Here is a 25,712-nt window from a genome sequence, read left to right as displayed (position 1 = left end):
GTGGGAGAGGCTTGCAATGTCTGGGGCAACTTCCACCACCTCTTTGCCCAGCGGTCTGGCTGTTCTGACGACTTTCCCAGATGTGCTCTTCATTCCTGAAATTGTGAGTGCTGGCTTTTCCCTGGGGGAGGGCAGGTGCTGCTTGTGGGGCATCCAGCACGCTGCACGTGTCTGAGAGATGAGACCTGACACAAAGCATGCAGTCCAGGAGCTACGAGGGTCTGGGAGCAGCCCCTGGTGCCTCACTCCCCCTCAAGGAAAACCTCAAGCCTGGAGCTGGGGCTCTGAAGTTCTCCTTTAGTCTGCAGGGGATTCATCTGCAGCCTCTGAAAACCCTTTGTAATTTTCTGCCGAACAGATTCAAGGGGGTTGCTGGTAGGTTTAAACTAGGCTGCCAAATTGAGCCAATTCATGAATTGGAAGGTGGTTGTAGAAGCTGATGCAGGGAGAGGATAAACTACTTGTTTAAAGCTGGGGGTGGAGGCTAGCCGAGGTAGTTATTTGCAGCAGCAAAGAGCCTGGGCTGCTGCAGCTGCAGCGTTCCTCAGCTGGAGGCACAGCGTGCTGGACCTGGCTGTGTGGGCTACAGCAGGTGAGCAAAGGGCGAGCAAAGATCTTGTAAATTCTTCCCTTACTGTCATTTCACTGAGTGGGTGAAAAATGACCGTCTCATTGGACTCGGCACAGGGGATTAAAAGCCGTTGCTGTGAGCACTGACGGAAAGGTGGAAAGTTTCAACTTGAATCTTTTTCCTGTGTCCTCTGCCCCCACCCATGAAGCGTGCTCTTCTCACAGCAGTTTAAGAGGCTTTTCCCAAAGCCTGAGCACTTTCATCCAGCATTGAGGGGTTTGGCTGAGTGTTGTAGGATGGCATTCAAATTATTTCATGCTAAAAATTTCAGCTTTGCCATCTGGGACCAAATCCTCTCCTGTCACCCAACTCAGTCCACACTCCTGGGATTTATAGCATTTACTTCATTCTCCTAGGGACAGTAGCCCAGCAAAGAGGAGCTGGGTTAAAGCAGGCATTACCAATGTGTAGAGAAAGGCTCTGCTTCAGCATCTCCAAATATGTTCTGGGGACTTGGTCACTGCCCAGGCCCCGGGCGCAAGCTCCAGGTTTCCTGCAGCTACGTGGAGGGTGAAAAGTCCCTGGGGAGACTCTGGCTGGGTGGTCTTGCCAGCCACCCCTGCCACTGGGTTGTGTTGGCCTCAGCGTGCTCATGGTGCCTTTTTTCTTTTTTTCTTTTGTAATTCCTATCTCCAGGGGATTTGGCAAGGCAGCTTGCTTAATGAGACAAAAATAAGCACCCTGTCCTTATGTTTGGGTAAAATCTGGAAATGTGCAGACTTAAAAGCTCAGGAACCACTGGGGAAAGAGGAATGCTGTGTAACAGGATTTCTCCAGCTCCAGAGGTGTATGGCTCTAGGTTGTGCAGCAGTATTGTCTCTGCTATGTACAAAGGAGGCAGCTGCCTTGAATCACAGCATTCAGAAGTATAAAGAATTTCTCAGTCCTTAGTGGAATCTGAGGTTGCCTGCAGTGTGTTAATGTGGTAAGTAAAAAAAAACTAATAAAAAAAATCAGCACTTCAAATGCTAAGGCAGTTGCAATAATGCCAGAAAATCCTGCCTGCAGCTCAGATGATTGCTGCATCTGGATGTGCTGATTAAGAACCACCATTTTTATTCTGTGAGGCTGGGTTTAGTTCCTGTAATCTGTTTTATTTGAAGAGCTTTCTGCATATATGGATAGCCAGGCCTATGCAGAAAAGCTGAAACGAGCTGAAAAAGAGATATGTTTCCTTTGCAAAAGGCTATTTAAAAGATAAATTTTTCTGCTGGGGCTTGTCACCGAGCCTCCTGACCCTTGCCTCATTTTTGTGAGTCTGCTGAACAGCAGCACTGTAACACCAAAGTCAGTGACCAAACAATGTCAAACGTACTTGCCTGAGTGAGAAATCACATCCTGCGGAAAGGAGAGATGGCAAGGGGTAGGAATTGAGAAGTGATACTTCCTCCACCAACCTCATATCTCACCCTGACTGTGCTGGATTTTCATGGAGCAGCTGTAAGGTTTTCTCCAGGATCTCTAGCTGTGGTGCACTCGTGGTGTCACCACACGAGTTATTACAGGGGCTGGATTAGCGTTCAAGTTCAGGTGTTCAGGCTTTGGTTGTTACAAGAGGCACCAAACCAGCAGCACTTCGGAAGACCTACGTTCACTGAGATATGTGCAAGGTCTCAACCCCATCATTGATTTAATGTATCAATTTGCGTAATGGAACCACGTATGGGGTGACACAAACAATGTGACATCTTCTGAATATCATAAATCAGAATGGTTTTTTTTTTTCCACTTGCAAAATGCCTCCAAGGAAATGGAAATGCCATGGATTGTACAATGCTGGCAAAGGCTGGCCTGGGATACACTGGCAATCAGAGCGATCTTAGAGTCAGTGAAGCTGTCTTACCTCTGGAGATTTGCCTACAAAGCCAAGACCAGCCAGTGATGAGGGACAGGTCCCCACAGCAGCACTGGCCTCCACACAGTGTGGGTTCAGCTGAGGAGCTCCTCATCACAGGATGCTGCACAGACTAAACTGCACAGGTTCAAGAAACAACTGGGCTGATTTGAAGCGGGGGAAGCTGCTGAGCGCATTTCAGTGCAAAGACCCCACTTGCAACTTGGACATTCCACAGCATTGGACATCATGCTCTCATCCGCTTGTGCAGGAATCTGCTGGCAGAGAAAGGATGGAGTCTAGATACAGATGTCCTTGTGTATCCCACCAGAGAACCCACAGCAAGCTCTGAAGGCTGACTGAGAATGGGGTCCCACCTGCTACTGGAGCAGCAGCTGGTACCTGGCAGAGCTCTGGTGTAGCCAGTGACATATGACCCAAATAGCTGGAGCAGCAACGCAAGCCCTGCTTCCCAGGAGGAGCTGGGAGCCTCAAACCTTATTTCCCCTACCTCAGAGAGCAAAACTGGCCATATTACCTCTCTTCAGCCTGTTCTCTCTCCTTTCAGGGTAACATTTGCACATGGCCTTCAATAAGGCCATGTCTGTCGCCTCCCTGAGGTCCCCTGTCTGTGCTGGCGGTGCAGGTGAGCTGGGCTTGGCACCACTCTTCAGGGAGCTGCCACACTGGGTGTGAAGCAAACGCCCTTCTGAGATAAGCTTCCCTGCTCACCGAAACCACCTTGGAAACGCCTGCCCCAGCCCCCGAGCACAGTGCTGGGGTGTGGGGGGGTGCAAACGTCAGTGGCACCAGGAGGCACGGCTACATGGAGGCTTTTTTGGGTCAAGGTTAGAGCAGATGCTCCCAGCTACTCAGTTTCCAGCGGCAGCTGGGAAGAACTCGGCGGCATCCCTGAGCTTTTGCCATGTGCAGTGCTCGTGCGAGAGGCGTGCATGGCTTTTGGCTTTGCTCTGGATGAGCCAATTTATCCCATGCTCACCCTCTCTCTCACTTTCACTTGCAGATCTTTGGGGGCCTTGTCTGGATCCTGGTGGCATCCTCAAGGGTCCCAGACGCCATCCTGCAAGGCTGGGTGATGTTTGTCTCTGTGTTCTGCTTTGTCATGACTGTCAGCCTGCTGTGCCTCTACATCTTCGGGGTGCATGGGGGCAAGAGCTTCTGGGTCACCTTGGTAAGTAGATGTGACAAACCTCTGGGCCACTGCCCTCCCTGGTGTCACTAATAGACAGTTGTCTCCTTTGCTGCTACTGCACCCCAAATCGCAGGCTGGGGATTGCTTGGGGGGGTTCTTCCCCCCACCCCCCCCACCCCCCCCCCCACCCCCCCTTCAGTGTGCTCTCTCCTTGGAAATGACTGTGTGATCCTTGTTTGTTAGGATGTCATCTGCCACGAGACAGCAGCTCTGTTCTACCTCAGTGCTGCCGTGTTGGAAGCCTACTTCACCTACAGCATCCGCTTGCTGGCTGTCTTCCCTCCGGAAGCGATCATGTACCGTGAGAACATCGCTGCTGCGGTGAGTGCCTGGCAAGCAGGGGAAGGAAGGTGAGGAGGCAACTGTGGAGTGGCCTTAAGGGCAAATATTTGCCTGCACCAGCCATTCAGGGAGGGGGGAGAAACTAGTCCCGGTCCTACTATGCATGAATGTCTCCAAACATGCAAGAGTCAATAGAAATCTAATGCATCATGAGGTGTTTGCTTCACACAGGAACTCATACCACGTAATAAAAAGTTAACTGGCTGATGTGTTTTTTCCATTGTAGGTATTTGCATTCTTAGCTACCCTGGTGTACGTGATCCACAAGGTGTCCTCGCTCCTGCGATGGAAAGCATCCTAAGAGCCTCCCCGGCAAGTGTGGCTTGTGGTCACCCCATGAACATGAAAGCTGTTCAACGACTGCAGTTTCCAGGCTGGGTTTGGGTGTGTTTTTTTTAATGTATATACTATAAACAAGCAGCTTTTTATGTGAGACCATGGCAATGAAGACAAAGAGCCTGCCAGAGAAAGCCATGTCCTGGCGCAGTCTGCTTCCCTTCACTCTCTTCTGGGTTGGGTACAGTTTGATCCTGGTAATCGGGGCTCAAATAGAAAAAACATCCAGCTTTAAAAAGAATAATGTAGTTGGGTTCAAAGTGCTAAAATCTCTCTGAACCACACTTTTATGCCTCTGGGGTTGTTATTGGTATCAGGGGAAGCCTGAACAACCAGCACTAAGGAGCATGAGTATGAAATTGGGTCATTTTAATTGCTGCCCATCCATGTAAGCCTGATTCCCTCCCTCCATAAACTTGCTGTGCCAAAATAACATTTTCATGCAGTTTGTGGAAATGCTGTCTCTGACTTGTGATGAGAAACGGGGACAATATTTAACTTGTCTCAGGGGCAATTTGAGTTATTGCAACCCCTGAAGGTTATTGCCGAATTATGAGGCATAACCATAATGCCAGGAATTAACACTGTCTTTAATCTGCCTACAAAATACAACTCAGAAGGTATGCGGTAGTCTGTAGGAGAATTGTATGCATGGTTAGGATAACATCTTGAACAAGCAGAGGCAATCAACTTGTCTTTGGCACGGCACATGGCTGCTCTCACATACACCAGCACCACGTCGCTAATAAAGATGGGTTTGCTGTGGTTTTGCAAATACACAAGAGTAATTTCTGCTATTTTCCCTTTGCTGCACACAGGAATGCAGCCCTGTGTAGCCGCAGGAGCACTGCACTGCAACAGGGCAGTGCCCTAAGGAGGGGGCACAGACCTGGGCATGAACGAGAGGGCTTTTCTGGCAAGGGGCGCCTGTGGGCTCTGCAGCCAATTCCAGGGTTAACCAACTCAGGTTAATCTCAGTGATGGTGTTCATGGAATCACAGAATGGTTTGGGTCGGAAGGGACCCCAAAGACCCCCCAGTTCCAGCCCCCTGCCACGAGCAGGGTCACCTCCCCCAGCCCAGGCTGCTCCCAGCCCCGTCCAGCCTGGCCTTGGCCACTGCCAGGGATGGGGCACCCTCAGCTGCCATGGGCAGCCTGGCCCAGCGCCTCGCCGCCCTCACGGGGAAGAATTTCTTGCCAATATCTAACCTGAATCTCCCCCCTTTCAGTTTAACGCCAGTACCCCTTGCCCTGTCACTACCTCCCTTGCACAAAGCCCCTCCCCAGCTTTCTGTCAGCCCCTGCGGGCGCTGGGAGCTGCTCTGAGGTCTCCCCGGAGCCTGCTCTGCTCCGGGCTGAACAGCCCCAGCTCTCAGCCTGGCCCCACAGCAGAGGGGCTCCAGCCTCTGATCATCCGCGTGGCCTCCTCGGGACTCGCTCCAACAGCTCCAGCTCCTTCTCGTGCTGGGGCCGCCCGAGCAGACGCAGCGCTGCAGGGGGTCTCAGCAGAGCGGGGCAGAGGGGCAGAGCCCCCTCCCTCGCCCCGCCGGCCACGCTGCTGGGGATGCAGCCCAGGGCTCGCTTGGCTTTCTGGGCTGCCAGTGCACATTGCTGGGTCCTGTTGAGCTTCTCGTCCACCGACACCCCCAAGTTCCTCCTGCTCAGGGCTGCTCCCAGTCCGTTCTCTGCCCAGCCTGTGTTTGTGCTTGCGATTGCCCCGACCCACGTGCAGGACCTGGCACTTGGCCTTGGTGGACTTGATGAGGTTTGCACGGTCCCACCTCTCAAGCCTGTCGCAGTCCCTCGGGACGGCATCCCTTCCCTCCAGCGTGTCAGCCACACCACACAGCTCAGCGGTGTCGGCAAAGTCACTGAGGGGGCACTTGGTCCCACTGCCCACGTCCCCGACAAAGATGCTAAACCAGCACCGGTGCCAGTGCTGACCCTTGAGGAACATCACCCCTCACCGGTCTCCACTTGGACATCGAGCAACTCTTTGAGTGTGACCATCCAGCCAATTCCTCATCTACCAAGTGGTCCATCCATCAAACCCATGTCTCTCCAGTTTAGAGACAAGGATGTCACGCAGGGCAGTGTCAGATGCTTCGTGCAAGCCCAGGTAGATGACATCAGTTGCTCTTCCCTTATCCACCAGTGCTGTAACCCCATGAAGGCCATCAAACTCATCAGGCACGATTTGCCCTTACTGAAGCCATGCTGGCCATCACCAGTCACCTCATTTTCCATGTGCCTTAGCATAGCTCCCAGGAGGATCTGCCCCATGATGTCACCGGGCAACAAGGTGAGACTGACCAGCCTGTAGTTCCCCGGGTCTTCCTATTTCCCCTTTTTAAAAATGAAGGTTGTGTTTCCCCTTTTCCAGTCAGTAGGAACTTCACCGGACTGCCACGACTTCTCAAATATGATGGAGAGTGGCTCGGCCACTTCAGCCGCCAGTTCCCTCAAGACCCGCGGGTGCATCTCATCAGGTCCCACACTCATGCACCTTCAGGTTCCTCGGATGCTCTCAAACCTGATCCTCACCTACAGCAGCTGGTTCTTCGTTCTCCCAGTTCCTGCCTTTGCCTTCTGCGACTTGGCCGGCGCAGCTGGAGCGCTCACCGGTGAAGACCGAGACAAAAACATTGCCAGGTACCTCAGCCGTCTCCATATCCCAGGTAACCAGGCCTCCCGTTTCCTTCTGGAGAGGCCCCACGTCTTCCCTGCTCTTCCTTCCATCACTGCATACCCACACAAACTTTTCTTGTTGCCCCTGTCGTCCCTGGCCAGGTTTAATTCTGTCAGGGCTTTAGCTTTCCTAACCTGACGCCTGGCTGCTCGGACATTTCTCTATTCCTCCCAGGCTGCTTGTCCTTGCTTCCACCCTCTGCAGGCTTCCTTTTTGTGTTGGAGTTTGTCCAGGAGCTCCTTGCTCATCCATGCAGCCTCCTGGCGTTTTTGCCCGACTCCCTCCTTGCTGGGACGCACTGGTCCTGAGCCTGGACGAGCTGGTCCTTCAGCATTAACCAGCTCTCTCGGGCCCCTCGTCCCTCCAGGGCTCTACCCCACGCTACTCCACCAAGCAGGTGCCCGGAGAGGCCCAAGTCTGCTCTCCTGAAGCCCAGGGTAGCGAGCTTGCTGCGCGCCCTCCTCGCTGCCCCGGGGATCTGGAACTCTGCCATTGCAGGGTCACCGTTCAACTGAATGCTTAAAGTACTCCGCAGCAATTAACTTGAGTGAGTGTGCTGGTTTTGGCTAGGATGGAGTTAATTTCTTCACAGCAGCTGGTATGGGGCGATGTTTTGGATTTGTGCTGAAAAGAGTGTTGATAACAGGGATGTTTTCCTTACTGCTGAGCATCCCTTACACAGAGCCAAGGGCTTTTCTGCCCCTCACCCCGCTCCACCAGGGAGCAGGCTGGGGGGCACAAGGAGCTGGGAGGGGACACAGACAGGACAGCTGACCCCACTGACCCGAGGGGTGTTCCATACCATATGGCATCATGCTCTGTATGGAGCTGGGGGAAGAAGGAAGGGGAGGAAGTTCAGAGCGATGGTGTTTGTCTGCCCAAGTCCCCGTTACGCGCGCTGGAGCCCTGCTGTCCTGGGGGTGGCTGAGCACCTGCCTGCCCACGGGAAGTAGTGAATGAATTCCTTGGTTTGCTTTGCTTGCACACGCAGCTTTTGCTTTACCTGCTGAAGTGTCTTTATCTCAGCCCACGAGTTTTCTCACTTTTACTCTTCTGATTCTCTCCCCCATCCCATGGCGGGGAGCAAGCAAGTGGCTGCCTGGTGCTGACTCGCCAGTTGGGGTTAAACCACGACAGTGAGTTGATTTAAATGGGGGTTAGACCCCAGAAGGGGTGTTTTCATGTTAGTGGTGCCTAATAAACAGTGGTACCAAGTTAGCTCTTCCAGCCCGTGGGGCAGAAAATGCTTCCATTCTGCATCTCATGTTCCTGGATAACAACAAGGGCTGGAGAATGGAAGGGAAATTAAAGCTGAATTGGAGGCAGCTCCGTTGCTTCACATCCAGGGGGGACTTTTAGGCTGTGAACATGGTTTTGGGTTGAAGGTTTTTAATTTCAATCTGAGAAAAACATTAGACTTTTTTTTTCTTGTTCTTCCTTGCCGAAAGCCAGCCTGACCTGTTTTGCTTGTTTGTGTGAGAACAGCAAGCTGATTGCAACAGAGGTAGAAAAAGAAACCAGAAACCCTTTTCAGAGTTGGGAAGGAACTCACAGACACTCTGGACAACAGCACTTGGCTCTCATATTCAACACGCACCTGTTGACTTTGGTTTCAGTATCATATTGTCATGGGGTGGGTGTGTGGGGGTTGGTGCCCAAATTTCCTCTGCTTCTGTCAATGTGCCTGAGTTCAGCATGAACACAAGAAGAGGCTTTCTGTTTAGGTTCATTTACAAAGGCAGACATTTGTGGTCAGATCCTGGACCCTGGGATGCGATGTTTCTGCCCACTTTCTGCGCCCAGGTGTGACCAGCACCCACACGCCAGGCAGTGCTGCCTGTCCCCTCACATCCATGTCCCACGCCTCCCAGCCATCGCATTTGCAGCCTGTGCCTTGGCAGGGCTCCCATCTCTCCTCCCCATTTCTTTCTGCCTTGCTTTGCCCTTTGCTTCTCCCTGCCCTGCCACACACCAGTTTACACAATCTGCACTAGTTCACCTGCTTGTCCCTTTCCTTCCGGCCCCACCTGGTTTGCTGAGGTACCTCTCCCCCCCCCCCCCCCCCCGCCCCCAGCATTAGTCCAACCTGCTGTAAACCAGCACTGGAAAAAAACAGGTGGGTGCTGCTGCGCCGGAGTGCTCCTCAGCCCAGCGCGACTGCGGACCGAGCTGAGACAAGGATGTGGCCCTGGTCTAACCTGGGCCAGGTCTTTGCCCGGGGAGGGCTAAGCGGAGAGAAGGACCACCACAGGGTCGAGAGCATCCAAATGAACTGATACAAAGTCCTGCTGCAATTCTGGACCCCCCTGCAGCGTGACTCCAGCTTCAATCCTGTGCAGCTGAACAGCTTGCAGGTGAATGAGTGTCCGGCTTGGCACAGGGCCAGTAACACGGTGAGGTCTGGCTGCATCACACCAGGCTGCTGAATTGTGCTTGTCAGGTGCCAGGTGAGTTGTAGCAATATGCATGTTCCCTGCATGGTGAAAGAAGAGAAGAAAATAGAACATGAAGAAAGCAGCCTGAGGTCTCCATTGCCCACCATGCCCAGCCCTTCATCTCAATACAGCCATAAGGACCCGCGTGGCCGGGGAGCTGGGCAGCCCAAGGCAGCTGCCGGGAAAATGGCACATCCCGATGCTTCTGGAGGGAAAGATGCTGCCCAGGACCTACAAACCATCTGCCATATGCACACCAGGTCTCGTCCGCACAGAGAGCCCGGAGCACAGCATCGGCCTGAGGATTGCTGTCACCCCACTGGAAATGCTGGGCATAACAAACACTGCAGGCTTGTCCCCGTGCCTGTCTGGGGTTAATTGCGAATTAGCAAGAGTGTCCGGAACATGAGATAGAACGTGAGACGGAACGTGAGACGGCCATTCTGCCGAGTGCTGCTTGCGCTTGGTTGGCACTTAGTTTGTTGACCACAAGGCACCTGCAGTCCTGGCCTGGAGAGCTGCTCCCAGCCTGGCCCAGTAACGGGGCTGCTCCATCCCAGCCTGGCCCAGTACACGGGGCTGCTCCATCCTAGGCTCTGCGTTTGCTCAGACATTTCCAGATCCCCCCAGACTGGCACCTCATCTTCAGCAGCATGCCATCTCATCATGCCACCTCATTCACCCTCCCCATCCCTGGGATTCCCTTGCAGATGTCGCTAGATGGAGCAGCCCATTTAAAAAGCCAGAAATCAGCCCTTTTTTCAGAGCACTTACAAGTCTTGTTCAGACTGTTAAAAACAGTGGACCTTTTGCATCCCCCGCAGCCACCATGGATTTCAGCTGGTAGTGAAACAGGAGCTTCTTCCATCTCTGGTCTTCTCTTCCAGCTTCCTCAGCAAAACAGGGAGGTCTGCAGGCATCTACTCTGGAGAGCAGGCAATTAGACTTTATTTAAAACAAACTACCCGCTTGAAGGCAGGCAAAACCTCAGCTCCTATGACAAAAACAAGATTAGAGACATATAATTCATTAACTATGCCCAGATTGTAATCTTGGTTGGTCTTGCTTAAATGAATAGTTTCTTAACGACAACGCTGGCAGTTCCCCAAATATTTGTATACTGGATACCTTGCCTCCAGTGATGCAATGAGTTAAAAGCACTAAAGCAGTTCAGTCTTCTCCTGAATGGCAGAAGAAGAATTTGCTTTGTCTGAAAGCACAGAAACTTACAGAAAATTCTGGCTGGCTCCATGGAAAATGCAGGAGTTTCTGATGTTTCTCATTTTACAGTCGGCTTTATCTAGGAGAGATGAGTAAACCGTATGCTGGGTAAAACATCTCTACAAGCATTTATAGTAATATGAACAATCTTGCATGAATAGGAAACCCACAAAAGATGACTTCTAAGGAGGGACCAAAGCTCCATGTGGGTCTGTGGCAGAGTCTGACTGATGGTCACCTCCAACTGCCACCCCCTCCCCTGGCCCAGCTACGGTCCCTTCCCCACCCCTGACCCTTGCACCAAGACCACGGCCCCCTCCAGCCCCTTCGTCTCCCTTATGCTGACAGAATCAGGCATTGAACCCCATCTGCTTTGAGGGATGGAAATGCCTTATTCCTGGTTCATGTTCAAGTGCTCGAACATGAGTTGTCCTGTGGGTCTGAGACGAGCTAGGGCTCGCCTCCAGCGGCACGCAAGGGCAGGCAGAGGAGCCCTGAAGACCCTCACGGGAGCCGATGCAGGCGCAGCTAGTGTGCGGACCTTGGGAAGAGGGAGATTTGTGGTTACTACGTTACTTAGTCTTTAAGTCCTGAAAAGGCAAATGCCATTCACCCCACCACTTCTTTACCTTGCAGTCCCTCATTTCTACTAGCGCACAAGGTGGCCTGCAGGGCTTGTGTGGAGACTCTCGGAGGCACCAGCTATAAATTGTTCAGACGCTCCCCGGTGCTTTGGCTCATGGAGAAAAGATCCACCGAGATCAATGCGTCTCACCCTGCACTAGCAGTGAGAACTGAAGTTACTGAGTCACCAAGAAGGGCTGGGTTCGAGGGGCAGAGCTGTTTGCAGACCTCTATGCACAAAAGACAGGCTGGGACCCTCCTGCCAAGGGACGGTCTATGCACGTCGTGAGCTGGGAAAATATGGTGCAAGATCTTGGCTGGGGTTGCACAAGGAGCAGCGCTTCGGCCCAGGTCACCAGGGCAGAGCTGAACTTCACAGCTTGCTCTGCGCTGGGTGCTGCTACCTAAGGACCCAGCCGTAAAGCTTGTCTTTCCTCAGCCCCTCCCAGGGTCACCCAAAGACCTGCCCAATCCTTCCATCTCATCCCACTACGCAGATGGGCATTGCTGGAGACCTTGGAGTCACCCACATCCCCAGTTTTTGTGCAGCGGTGGCCTTGTATGATCTCCTGTGGCACTGTCACCATGTGTAGGCCAGAATATGGGGGGAGGGGCTTCTCCAGATGTGTTGGGTGAGGAAATGCAGGAACAGAGGACAAGGCAGCAGCGGGACGCCTACAAGTGTGGCTGCGATCACTGGTACTGACACACACCTCATTCCTGACTCAGAACAGAGGAAATGCTGGCAGGAGCCACCAGCTCGCTGCAACACAGGGACACAAATGACAACTGCTGATCCAGTCAGTCACTTCAGGCTCTCTCTAGTACCCAAGCTGAGGCTGGTTTGGGTCAGTGGCAGAGGCAACTCGCTTCATCTCACTGTTTCTGCAAGGACAGAGGCAAACTGAAGGTCATCTAAATACAGCAAGATTTAATTCCTTTAGCCCAGGGTTTACTCATTCTTGATTTCGCTTGACAGCAAGATGCAAACTAAATGTGAGCACACATCCCCTACCAGTAGTTTGATAATGCTGCTTACAAGAAAGTTTGCATATTGAACACTTTGCAATCCTACTGAAGGTGGGTTCAGATTGAGCTGGCACACAGGAATAAAGCCTTCAGCCAACTGCTCAGCAGGCATGGCCTTTGAATTAGAATTTTCATTACCCGAGTGAGATAAAACTCAATTAAATTCACCATGCCTGTTTGTATGTATGCAACCACTGTCTTTAGAAACCTGCATGGAAATCAATGTAGAATATCACTCCTAAACAGCTTTAACATCAGAACTTCAAATGTAAATTCCTAGGCTGGTCTTGAAGTATTTCTAAGGCATTTTCTGCTGTGCTAACAAGACAGTGCTACAAGCATCTTTTGGCATACAGAGAAATGTCATGACAAGCACTCCCAGACTGGGAGGCACGCAAGTTAACTCCTGCCTTGTTTTATAGCCTGGATTGCTCTAATACTTGCTAATAAAACATTGTTTGGGTTTGGTTCCACTGTTTCTTTTGCCATGCCCAATACAAAACCATGGAGCTGCCAGGTACGGCATTGTGCCCTAGCATGTGGATACAGAGTCTGTTTATTTTCTGGTGGGACTTGGGTGCTGGATCCCCTCCAGTCAGTGAGCTGATTAGTATCTAGCACATACCTCAGTTGGAGATCCAATACATGAAGGGGTTTACTCCATCTCCGGTCAGAGGCTGGTGTGTATCATGGACTTGCTCTTTCTCCTTTAACCCCCTGGCAGCCGAAGCACTTTCTGAGTTCTGGGTAGGGTCTGAGACTTTACTGTGCTCAGTACCAAACTGGCAGAAAATTGTTAGGTCTTACCCCAGCACCCGTGCAGAGGAGGGGACGGTAAGAAAGGCAGGATTGCAGGTTTTGTACTGGACTTCCAGAGCTAGTCAAAATACTGCAATATTCCACAGGAGACTGCGGGGTGGCTGTCCTCACCTATTTGGGCTCTGCTTCATTTGGGGAACTCTCCCAGTTGCATAAATACTGTTTGCACAACTCCAGCTGTTGCCCACCATCACCTCCTTCCCACCCCTGTCTCCCCCCCACCAGAAGACACACAACTACCTTCTGATTTCACATTTCCCCCACCATAATAAGGGAGCCTAGGAACTGAAATGGAGAGTGCTTCAAGATCTTCCAGGCACTGGCATTTTGCAAAAAAGACCCCAACAAATGCACGTTGAACTCATTCTGAGGATCCTTTATTGCTTTCACAATCTTATCTTTTTGGTAGTTTCCCAGAGCTTGTGAAAGAAACAGGGGATCTAGTTGGTTAAACATCAGCTTCAGGAATCAAGTAAATGCATGCGTGAAGACCAAGTTCTGTTCACTGGCTGTTTCCACCTGAACGTCCCTAGTCCAACAGCGGTCAGACAAATTGTGGGAAAGCAAACTGTTACTGAATGGCAGCAGTGGGAGCAGCAACACAAATGGCATGACAGCGCTACTGGCACCCTCCTCTGCAATGTAAGCCTAGACAACTTGTCTGTTTGGGCTGGGCTTTCCCAGGTGCATCTCTGACCAGAAGAGACGGAGGGACTGGAGCTTTTACCACATGGTCCGTCTGACATTTGCCCAGGGAGATTTCTTCATTCCCTGAGCTTCTTTCACCTCACTCCATTCCAGCTTTATGTCTGGAACCTCATCTTCAGGCTCGGGATCCTCGCGAACAGTCCCCTCGGGCAGTGCCACGACGATGGGCAGAGGGCCCTGCTCCTCCCGGAACTCCACTACACAGAGGCTCTTCTGGTTTGCTAACTGTTGGTGGGTCTCCTGCGAGCAGGAAAGAGAAAACACAATCAAAGCAATGATGCACAACGTTGGTTTACTTCAGGTCAAACTACATGGTACATGGGGTAGGGAAAAAAAAAAAGCAATTTACTAGTAAGTAGTTTAAACAGTGTGTCAATTAAAAGATGTGTCAGGCTCATCCTCATGGGTTTCAAATGCGCTAATTGCACAAGTAGCAGGAATTCAGACAGCCAGACTGCAGACACAGTAGCATTACAATGTCACCTGAGGAACTGGCTTCTGGAAAGGATCTGGCCAGAAAAGGCACATCCTGCTAATAAGGATGCATGCTGGCATGTTAGTAATGTACAGTAACATTTGTATGTCTTTATATGGATATAAACTTTGCTTTGACTAAAGTACTTATCACTGCCCTGACAAGTAATATTAGCTAACATAATGATATGGATTTAACCTTATTTTCAACTATACCTCTTCCTCGCACACAAGCTGTTTTGTTAATATTCAGATTTTACAGAATTAATGTTAATGGGAACAGGAAATTTTTCCCATTCAGGGCAGTCAAGAAGATGTAACAAGTGCACATCTCAAAGCAACGATCTATAAAGCAGGCCCTTCCTCTGTTCGTTCTTGTGGAAGACTTCTCAGAGACAGTACATTGGAAATAAATGCCAGACTTCCTCAAGTCTGATTAACCTCACATACTGGTAAGCATCTGGAACTATCTCATAAGCAAAGAGGATCATAACACCCTCCCCTCCTGAGCCTAACTGAAAAAGCTGGCCAGGACAGGGTGACAGAATTGACAACTATAGCTTTGCAGGGCTATATTGGGAATGTAAGCAGCTAAATCCTGGCAGCTACCAAGACTCTATGACCAAATGAGATAACCAGGAATTTCCAAAGGACTGACTCGTCCTAAGGCTGGTGTTCAAAGGAAGTCGGAGGAAACGCTGCACGTTGGATCTTTCCATTAGCTACAGGCAGCTGGCCCAGTGAGAGACCTCTCCATTGTGAGCACTTTGAGTTAAAGGAAATGACACCACCTCCCGGACTTACTTCAGAGATCTTAATTATGCCAGTGGTAGAAGCAGCTGTGATGCTCAGTCCTTAGGCAACGAAAACTTAGAATGCAGAAAAATAAGCAGCAGCAACCAGAGCTGGGCCACAACATCCTCTAATGTCACCAAAAATACTACAAATGAAAGCCCAGAAATTCAGATGTCCCCCAGAGGCACTTGCCTGTGGAACGGGCAGTTACATACAGCTGGTTTTGACTGGGCAACCTCATACAACTGCTGAGGAATTATCCACATGCTGATTTTGTTTGCTCTTTGGAAAATTACTTCATTTTAAGCCTGGAATGTAAACTAACCACAAACTATTAAAATATCAGTCTTGTTCTGTCCCCTGACCTAACATATAGAACCACTGAGAATGAAACCTACCTGCTGAGTCAAGCCTTTAAAGAGAGCTCTGACAACGTTAATCAAGTTTTTGGATCCAGAAACCTTGGCATACATGTCTTTAATGCCGATGAGTTTGCAGATGGTGATGATAGCTCGGTGGCAACGAAGACCATAACCTGGGGGTGGGGCAGGAAAAAGCCTTAAGTGATTATTTGTAAGCATACAATTTAGCTAAGGAAGAATAAAGAACTAAGACCTCTTATTTTTGTTACCTAGCACATTAGAACACATTATATCTTAAAAATGGCAAAACCATTCTGGGAAGACCATTCTTCACAGTCTTTGCAGTCACAGAATCACAGAATGTCTGGGTTGGAAGGGACCCCAAAGACCCCCCAGTTCCAGCCCCCTGCCACGAGCAGGGTCACCTCCCCCAGCCCAGGCTGCTCCCAGCCCCGTCCCGCCTGGCCTTGGCCACTGCCAGGGATGGGGCACCCTCAGCTGCCATGGGCAGCCTGGCCCAGCGCCTCGCCGCCCTCACGGGGAAGAATTTCTTGCCAATATCTAACCTGAATCTCCCCCCTTTCAGTTTAACGCCAGTACCCCTTGCCCTGTCACTACCTCCCTTGCACAAAGCCCCTCCCCAGCTTTCTGTCAGCCCCTGCGGGCGCTGGGAGCTGCTCTGAGGTCTCCCCGGAGCCTGCTCTGCTCCGGGCTGAACAGCCCCAGCTCTCAGCCTGGCCCCACAGCAGAGGGGCTCCAGCCTCTGATCATCCGCGTGGCCTCCTCGGGACTCGCTCCAACAGCTCCAGCTCCTTCTCGTGCTGGGGCCGCCCGAGCAGACGCAGCGCTGCAGGGGGTCTCAGCAGAGCGGGGCAGAGGGGCAGAGCCCCCTCCCTCGCCCCGCCGGCCACGCTGCTGGGGATGCAGCCCAGGGCTCGCTTGGCTTTCTGGGCTGCCAGTGCACATTGCTGGGTCCTGTTGAGCTTCTCGTCCACCGACACCCCCAAGTTCCTCCTGCTCAGGGCTGCTCCCAATCCGTTCTCTGCCCAGCCTGTGTTTGTGCTTGCGATTGCCCCGACCCACGTGCAGGACCTGGCACTTGGCCTTGGTGGACTTGATGAGGTTTGCACGGTCCCACCTCTCAAGCCTGTCGCAGTCCCTCGGGACGGCATCCCTTCCCTCCAGCATGCCAACTGCACCTAACTAAATACACCTTACTTAGTATATTGCAAAACCAAATGAAAATGTCACCATCTATAAACTCCAAACATAAAACCATAAAAAATGCACCCCAAAGAATTGTTTAATACACAGGTTTGGGTGGTATTCCTTAGAACAGGGGTCCTCAAACTACGGCCCGTGGGCCAGATACGGCCCCCCAGGGTCCTCAATCCGGCCCCCGGTATTTACAAACCCCCCCCTGCCCCCCCGCCCCCCCCGCTGGGGGTTGGGGGGGGAAACCAAGCAGCCGCAGATGAGTCCCTGCCACTGCATCCACGCGCCGCCCCCCTGGTTAAAACGTTTGAGGCCCCCTGGCTTAGAAGTACCATTGGCAGCTTTTAGAAGAACCTTCCACAAACATACCCCGCTACCCTGGGAACACCCACCAAAGGGTTTGGTAGCTTTCTTCCACTCAGCAGAAAAATAACACTCTAATACTTCCCAAATATAAAACCACTACTACTAAGAGTATTAAAAAAACCCATTGCAAGAGGAGAGGATCTAAATGTAACTGGATCCCAACTGAGACTCTCTCTTCTAAAAAGCAACACGTACATAGCTTCAAGCCCGCCTCCTTTGCCATTTCAGATGACCAACTGCCAAATGAGAGCTTCAGAAACTCGTAATGACAGTAAATCTGACTTTAAAGTCCTGGTTCACATAGTGGTGTCAGGTATTTAAACTGGCCTCCTGTTGTGAAGTTACTGCTCAAGACCACTGGTCTGCTCAAGCACTGCTGTCCTTTGGGCTTCCCTCCAGAAGGACCCTGTGGAGAAGCAATGCGAGTGCCTCTCCTTCCCAGGCAGACTGCTGCTGGATGAGAGACCTACAGCACCTTCCCAAAGCGTGAGATTGTGCTCAAGACCTCTCTCAGACAGAGAGGCAGAGAAATTAGGGAGGGAAGGAAAAGGGAAGTCCAAGTAAGTCCATAGGCAATAACGCTCCACCAGAAAAGTCTGGTGTGCACTGAGCTGCTGGGAAAGCGGGTGAGCACCCACTGGCACTGTGTCTCTTGCTGCTCACGGGCCTTTGGGTAGACAAATAAAACCTACCACGTTTTTATTTTATTTGGCTTTTGGTAAGCAAATCTTTGAGCAGCAGAAGCGGGACTGAAGCTGCCAGCAAAGTCAAGAAGGTATCATTGCACCCACTTCAACCTAATTCACACCTGGCAGCTGGATCTCCAAAATGTGAACCTGCTACGTGCCTCCTGGCGCAGCAACAGCAATTCACCAGTTCCAGAGTCTATGCAAAATCTAACAGTCACCAGCCACAAAAAAGTTATGCTTTACCCCTTCAGCTTACAAAAGCTAGCAGAATACTGTGCACTATCAAGAGAGTAAGACAGCACGTTACCAAGGTATGGTTCAGCGAGAGCGCTTCCCTGCTCCTGGGCCAGAAACTGGCATGAATTACACCTTGTTATTACATTAGCAGCACAACGTGAAAGATGGGGAGTGGAAATAAGAAGGTAACAGACGCCTTGGAGCTAAACTGCTTTGGAAAGACAGCTGAATACTCTATTTCTAGAAAAAAAATATTTCATAAAGGTTAAAGAACAAATGAGTGTTGCGACACTGATTCCCTTTCAACTTATTGTTCAAAGCAATAAGATCATCAAAAAAGCTTGTGTGCACCTGTGGAAACCACAGGCCAAATTACAAAAGCTTCTGACTAACAACTTGAAATTTGTAGGTGAGTGGTGAGGACCGAAAAACATATTTCAAAATCCACAAATACAATAGAGATTTGCATGTCATCTGCATCCATCTCCATCATAGCGTTATAGTAGCTCCAATGTGTAACTGTAGTATATTAGCATTAATTGCAAGTGGTTTCTTAGACTTGCCAGATTTTAATGAAGGAGTTATTTTTTAAGGAGTCTAATTTTGTTTTCTCATTCCCCTGAGAGATCTGTTTCACATGGCCTAGCTCTATTAGTCTTTAAAAATAAGTTGGTTATTGTTCTAATGTATCTTACTCAAAAGCTGAAAAGCCGGGTTACTGATTAGTTCACTCCGTGGGACAGTCTCGCTGCTGAGTAAATGACCCAGGGAGGGGGGAGCAGAAATCTATTCCAGTGCTGCATGTTTTATTGTGCCAATATGTCTCTTTTTCTTTTAACCTATAATTGGAAAATAAACTATAATCATCCACAGTCATTTGCTCTGCCATTTGATAAAACAGTTTTCTATGCTACAAGACAAAATCAAGTTTTAGACACAATTACATGTGAATTACATGAAGTAATTTTCAGTGACTTAAAGCATTTAAATTTTGGTGTTTTTATTGTTGCTTTTCTCCCATTTTATCTCAATCAGGTTTCTGCAGATTGTTAATACATGAAAGTCAGAAGCCAGCAAACTAGTCCATCAGTCACGGAATAAAATTTATTCTGAACACAAAAGGAAGGGATCCCAACAGCAAACTCCAGCTGTGGTGAAAAAGTTGGGCTCAGACATTTTTAACTTGTCTGTGGCAGGCGTGCTGCCTTACTGCAGTTTAATTACGGGAGGCCTATATAAGAAAACAGGGTCATTTAAATGTAACAAATTTTCTCACACTGGAAAAGATACAAAGGTAACCAAGAGAAGTATTTTGAAGTATTATATTCCTATACATACTATAGCTATACCTGTAATGAGCAATCTACATTAGATTTTCTGGGTAGCCACTAACAAGAATTTGTAAATAGCACATCCACTTCAAATCCAAACTAAGGGACTACTTTAAGTTTATATTCACATGTTCACATTACGTTACTGTCTTAAGTTGGATTTTCACTTGTCTAATATGTCATCCTGACTACGCTGGGGGGGTTCTCCACTTTGCAGGGATTAAGAACAAATTCAAGAAAGGAATATTTAAGTGTAACAGTGACTTCACCTTTCCTACTGAAACACGAGGCTTTGTTGTGATCATTTGCTGGGATAGCTGCCCCAGTCCTATGTACAGGAACTCAAAATGAACTGCCAGCTGGAATTACGCAAAGTGAGAGGCTTCGGCATACATAACAGCTGTAATGCCAGCAGCAAACAGAAGGAATCTTTCATACTTTAAGTGAAGACAGTCTACATATGCCGTGGTCTAATGTGAAAACTCCAGCAGTACACACACAAGTCATTTAGTTGTTCTAAAATGACAGCCAGCTCTCGCTGCTGCTACGAGTCCTTCCCTTAGAGTACAACACAAAAGCTTGTCGGGGACTAAGGTAAAAGAGAGCAACAGCTTTATCTGTACCTTCCCCAAACCCTCATTTTTTGCATAGGCATGTAATGTTACACTTGTTTCCAGGCCACAAGCACATAATGCAGTCTCTCTCTCTCTCTCTCTCTCACACACACACACACACACAAATTAATCTACAAAATTCCAGGAAGATCAGCCTGGACTTTGCAACAGCTGAGACTATAACCCAGGGGAGAGCTGGACAGGGGGGCTGTGAGAACCAGCAGTGCTATACAACCCCCCAGGGGCTGAGGCAGGACCCCCAGGCATGGCCTGCCTGCTGGCCGAGCATCGTATCTTCACCCGGCCTGGGGTGTGTGAGGGGTGCAGGGGTGTTCACTAGCAAACTTTAAGCTGGACTAGCCAGTGAGTAGGTCTGGGCCGGGGTCTCAGGGGCAGGGGGTCCATGCCCATACAACCAGTGGGATGATGAATGTGGAGCGCGTGAGCAACCAGCGTCAGTGCAGGCCAGGCAGGCAGCGAGCATCAGGCTGAACCCGCCGGCGAGCAGGGGACCTGGCGCGCAGGTCAGAGGGCAAGGATCTGGGCAGGGGGCTAGGCACACCGCGGGGCTCTGCTGGTACCTGAGGGATCACAGAGGTGTGTGTGCCTGCGAACCTGGGGAGAGCTGTGCGTGCTGCACTAGCAACCTTCTGCCTCTGCCAGCCGGAGGGAGGAGGGGAGCCGGCTGGCTGTGTTTAACTGAGTCCTGTACGTAGGCGCTGCTGAAGGCAGTGCCTTGCCTGTGGCCAGCCGTGCCAGCGTCCTGCGCGCCCGCATGTGTCCGTGTGCCTCTGGGATGCAACCTTTGCTACCGGCTGAACCTGCGAAAGGGAACGTGACAGCCACATCTGGAGGCCCCGGGTTCCTGGCTGGGCAGGAGGGTCCTGGGCTGAAGCGGCTGGAGGCAGCAGCTGTAGATGGAACATCACTGAACAGCAGCCTTATTGAAGAACAGACCCGTGAGCCGAGAGCTACCAGGCACAGACTCACTGCTGCTCACATCTAACCAGAAGTCTAAAGAAGCATTCGCCTGGGATCAAAGTGAAGAGCAGCTTGCAGAGACGGAGAAATGAAAACACTGCTACTGCGTAACAATCAGCTGGTCTTTGTGCTGGTATGGTGCAGGACAACAAGCCAGGGTAGATAACCCCTCTAGTCTGCACACTGGGAGCTCTTGATTTTAGGGAAAACAAAGCAGTAATGGTCTTGAGGAAGCAGTAGGCTAGATGCCATCCTGGCTCCAGCTCACGACCACAGGTAGTCTGAGGCAGTTGAGGGAGGACATCTCCCCATGCTATCCCAGTATGGACTTGGGGACAGGCACACAGATGCAGCTTGCGCTCCAATTCCCATGTGAAGCACTTCCACTACTGCATACTAAACTACCTCTGAACCTTGTCTTGAAAACATCAACTAAAAATCACTTAAAAAATAATAGAATGAGCCTATCAGTTCTCCAAAGATGCAGGGGGTGTATGGTTGGAAGAAAAACCTGCAGGGTTCTTCTAAAGGCCTCTGCCTCCAACATCTATGATTTGACTTTTCCACATCTAGGTAACTTAGAGCTGAAGGAACTACACTCAGGAAGCATGAAAGGAAACCACAAATAGAGCTCCCACCACTGTAAGAGGGACAACCCCCAACTTACAATAACAAAGCCATGTCATTCGCACTAGGTATTCTAATGAAAAACAACTGATCATCTTCAACATTTTAAAACATGGTAGACTAGCATCAAATGATCCATCTCTGAAGTAAAGAGATATTGCATGGATTTAACTTCATCAAAAAGATACCAGTCAGTAATAAATAAAACTTCAAAATTTCCAAGCAGCTTCAATTACCTTTGTTTTGCTTCTTCATGCGGATGGATGTGCTTTTAAATCTCACTGTAATGTCGTGGTAAACTGGAAGGGAGGAAAAAAAAAGGGTGTTACAGCTAAATTCTTCCTTCTAGAAAAGCTTTAGCTCAGCACATTTAAGGAGTACCTCTCTTTTTCAGAACTGACAATGGGAACTTGGTTTTACTCTCCTCTGAGTTCTTAAAGAGAAGGGTTAATCTACCCAAATTTCTGGAACGGTTTAGGAATGTTTACACATCTGTGAATACTACCTTACTATTGTACACAAAACCAAGCTTCACTTGAAAAATACCAAGCGTCTGCATGCCTCCAGTGAGCTTCAATTTAGCTTTAAAGTGAGCTCACGGGATAAAATTCAACCTTCTCCCTCATACTCAGACTTTTCTAATAATTTAGCTTTTAACCTACGATTTCCCCATAGGCTTCAGCATTCTTGGATTTTCCAATCAGAATATTTACCATTCCAGTATTTCTGCTTCTCTCTGCTTCAAAAGGAACCCTAAACTCACACCCTCTGGTGGTGGCTGTTAGACGCATCTGATTCAGCGGCTTAGTCTCTGCATAGTGGACTCGAGCACTGCACTCAAGATGGTTCAGAGAAGACCTCTATGCATAAAGTAGAATGGGAAGCACGGTAGAAACACCACCGGGTTTCAATCAAATCCCCAGTCTGTTAGTGTGAAATAACAATTCTTAAGGAATAGAGTCACGAGGATAACTGCAGTTTTGTACTTGTAAGCTGAAGTTTTATTAGATACTGAGTATTTATCTACACAATGACTTGGTTAAATATTCATATATTCTGTAAGGTACTATCTTTCAAAACTTTCTGAAAGATAACTGAGTATTTGGTGTACTGGTACTACATCTGGCATCAGAGAGGACTTGTATGGCATTACACTGAACTAAAAAACAACTACCATGAAACATCAGACTGACTTCCCCAGCCCACGTTCTGCCTGGCTGCGGGGCTTTGTCAGCGTACATCGACTGCATCAACAGGGAACCACCTCTGACATACAAAGGGGGAAAGCACGCAGGGTTTCACTGTAGAGAAGGGGTGCCCAGACAGTATCTGACCTCTTTAATTCAAATTGCGTCAGCAGAGACCTAATCTTGCTACTACCCCCTTCCCTTGCCCCCATTTTTAAAGAGCCTGAAATACTATGCATGAAGTGTCCAAATTTTAAACACAGAATCATAGAACAGTTTGGGTTGGAGAGGACCTTTAAAGGTATCTCGTTCCAGCCCCCTAGACCAGGTTGCTCAGAGCCCCATCCAATCTGACCTTGAACGTTTCCAGTGATGGGGCATCGCCAGCCTCTCTGGGCAACCTCTGCCAGTGTTTCACTGCCCGCATCACAAAAAAATTCTGCCTTGTATCTAGTCTAATCCTACCATCTTTTAGTTTAAAACCATTACCTCTTGTCCTATTGCAACAGGCCCTACTAAAAAGTCTGCCCCCATCTCCCATGTCAAATGCAGGAGACCAGAAGGAAGATATATCTCTCAATATTTTAACAATATTTTGTATTATGTATTCTTAACTTTTCTTCATGGACCTTCCTACAACTGTTGATACAAACCTGAGTGAAAGTGAAGCGTAAATCACATACTTGTCCCAGATCATGGTGATTTACTTTACACAGGGATTGACAGACTATGTACTCCAACGCTACCACTGTCCAGCTACAACAGTCTGGGGCTAAGATTTCATACAGCATGCTGAAGAAGCAAAATGATGCATGAATAATAATAATAATAATACAATGTGTCAGATCAGAAAAGTTTTAGGTAACATCTTTTTATGCTTTGTAACTAGTCGCAACCAGTTATTGTTGGTATATTCAGTACTTACTGGAAGTTAAAGAAAGTCTAAATAAATCGTAATACTTACTTGTGTGGTTCTGATAGAGGTCTATGAAATGTAAGCAGCGTATTGCTTTATTCTTTGCCTAGGGAATAAAAGCAGAAAACATTTCTTCTTTTTCTGTAAAATATTTGAAATTTACCATTGTCTAGTTAACTAGACAGGAAAAAGGCAAGCAAGAAAACTTAGGAAAACAGGTTTGCCACATCTAAACCATTTAATTTATGGAAATGAAAATGTTCTTTTTAAAGAACTGCTTTCTCCTAACAGGTTTAATATTTAAAAAGACTTCTCAATATAGTATCAACTTTATCAAACTTTGCATATTTTAGCATTGCTACTTTGATAGCTTAGTTGAGCATTATAACACAAATGAGATTAATGTAGATGGCCGAGTAACGTTTTGAAGTCTAAAGGACCCTTAATAAGGTCACTATGCATGGGTAAGAGAAAAGTTCCTACACGCTAAAGCTACAAGCAGATTGTACACTATATAGATATTGGAAACAAGTGACCAAAGGGGGTGGGGGATAGGTATATGCCATAGAAAAGGGAGTAGAAAGAAAACAGAGAGTGCATGAGCTGAATCACATAGCAGGGCAACCTCACTATGCACGTCCAAAGAAGATCAACGAAGCTGGTGAAGGGTCTAGAGAACAAGTCCTGTGAGAAGCAGCTGAAGGAACTGCAACTGTTTAGTCTGGAGAAAAGGAGGCTCAGGGGACACCTTACTGCTCTCTACAACTACCTGAAAGGAGGTTGTAGCGAGGTGGGTGTCCGTCTCTTCTCCCAAGTTGCAAGTGATGGGACAAGAGCAAACAGCCTCAAGTTGCACGAGGGGAGGTTTAGGTTGGGCATCAAGAAAAATTTCTTCACTGAAAGGGTGGTCAAGCACTGGAACGGGCTGCCCAGGGAAGTGGCTGAGTCACCATCCGTAGGGGTATTTAAAAGACGTGTAGGTGTGGTGCTTAGGGACATGGGTTAGTGGTGGGCTTGGCAGTGCTGGGCTAATGGTTGGACTCTATGACCTTAAAGGTCTTTTCCAATCTAAACGATTCTATGATTATTTGTGTCAGGATGGACAAGTCATGTACATGGATCCTCTGCATAGACTACAAAAGATACTGATTAAGCAACAAATAATTCAACCAACATACTTTCCGTAATGCGTTCATCCGGTCACCGGCTTTCCCCAGGGCAAAACCTGCAAGACAGAAACGAGGCAGGACCTTCAGAAAGCAAAAGGGGAAGGAAAAAAAAAAAAAAGAAAAGAAAAAAAAAAGAGAACTTCACAAGTACATTTATTATTTGTTATTTCCACTCCATCGCACAGATCATACTCAGAAAATTGTCCAAAGAAAGCCACAGAAAGCACAGAAAGTAAGTTATGTTATGTATACCTAACAGTTATGTATACCTGACAACTGGATGCCAATTGCTTGTTGGCAATACAAATGGCAAAACAAATAAGGCTTAAGTTACTCTGTTTATTTGTCCAAACTTGTTCCAAACAACTGAATAATGGTGACTGCTTCAGCCAAAAAAAAGTCCAGTCTTCTGCTTAAAAAGAAAGAAGAGAATGAAGAAAAAGAAAGGAAAGTGATGCAGCTATATCAACTACATCTGTACAAAGAGCAGCTCCGAGACCCTAGAAGCAGCGAAGGAGACTGGGTTTCTGTTAGCAAAATAGAGAACATGAAAATTAGGTTTAAGAGAATAGTGCATTTGCAAAAATTGCGTGCCTGTAAAACAGAAAAACCAGCGTGCCAGTTTACAAACTGCGACCTAATTACCTCCAAACCCTCAGACCTACTCCTATTTATTAGGTCAGCTGTGGTAGCGATCAAAAGATTTCACAGCGGTCTCTGGGTATTTGCAGTCTGCTCAGACAGGGCATCAATGGACCGTATGGAATGAATAAGAGGATGTGACAACTGTTTTCACAAATCTGTAGTCCAACAATGTCAAGGTAGATCGAATTTAAATCATTTAACCTCAAATCAGCAGATCTATTTT

At 48.8% G+C, this 25,712-nt stretch overlaps 2 protein-coding genes across 2 annotated transcripts in view; one reads left to right on the top strand and one right to left on the bottom strand.

The window, feature by feature from the left end:
- The first annotated feature begins 4 nt into the window (after nt 1-4).
- On the top strand, nt 5-5,073 carry MAL (mal, T cell differentiation protein). Its single transcript, XM_037392239.1, has 4 exons — nt 5-103; nt 3,490-3,657; nt 3,862-3,999; nt 4,247-5,073. The coding sequence occupies exons 1-4, from the start codon at nt 17-19 to the stop codon at nt 4,319-4,321; spliced, it is 468 nt and encodes a 155-aa protein (XP_037248136.1). The 5' UTR covers nt 5-16; the 3' UTR covers nt 4,322-5,073.
- An 8,455-nt stretch (nt 5,074-13,528) lies between these two features.
- MRPS5 (mitochondrial ribosomal protein S5) overlaps nt 13,529-25,712 on the bottom strand; it is a 59,565-nt gene continuing 47,381 nt past the window's right edge. The window contains exons 7-11 of the mRNA XM_037392082.1: nt 24,854-24,900; nt 23,724-23,781; nt 21,809-21,871; nt 15,549-15,685; nt 13,529-14,121 (exon numbers count right to left, since the gene is read on the bottom strand). Of these exons, the coding sequence (XP_037247979.1) occupies nt 13,897-14,121; nt 15,549-15,685; nt 21,809-21,871; nt 23,724-23,781; nt 24,854-24,900 (530 nt within the window). The 3' untranslated portion in view covers nt 13,529-13,896. The remainder of the gene's footprint in view (nt 14,122-15,548; nt 15,686-21,808; nt 21,872-23,723; nt 23,782-24,853; nt 24,901-25,712) is intronic.

Source organism: Falco rusticolus, chromosome 6 (genome assembly GCF_015220075.1).
Source record: "Falco rusticolus isolate bFalRus1 chromosome 6, bFalRus1.pri, whole genome shotgun sequence".
NCBI classification, from domain to species: Eukaryota; Metazoa; Chordata; class Aves; order Falconiformes; family Falconidae; genus Falco; species Falco rusticolus.
This window is presented reverse-complemented; position numbering and strand designations above follow the sequence as displayed.

Excerpts from the sequence above, each read along its gene's own strand:
- MAL (XM_037392239.1), top strand. The coding sequence starts at position 17 with ATGTCTGGGGCAACTTCCACCACCTCTTTGCCCAGCGGTCTGGCTGTT. Across the intron at positions 3,658-3,861 it reads AGAGCTTCTGGGTCACCTTG|GATGTCATCTGCCACGAGAC; the intron begins GTAAGTAGATGT and ends CTTGTTTGTTAG. Across the intron at positions 4,000-4,246 it reads GTGAGAACATCGCTGCTGCG|GTATTTGCATTCTTAGCTAC; the intron begins GTGAGTGCCTGG and ends TTTCCATTGTAG.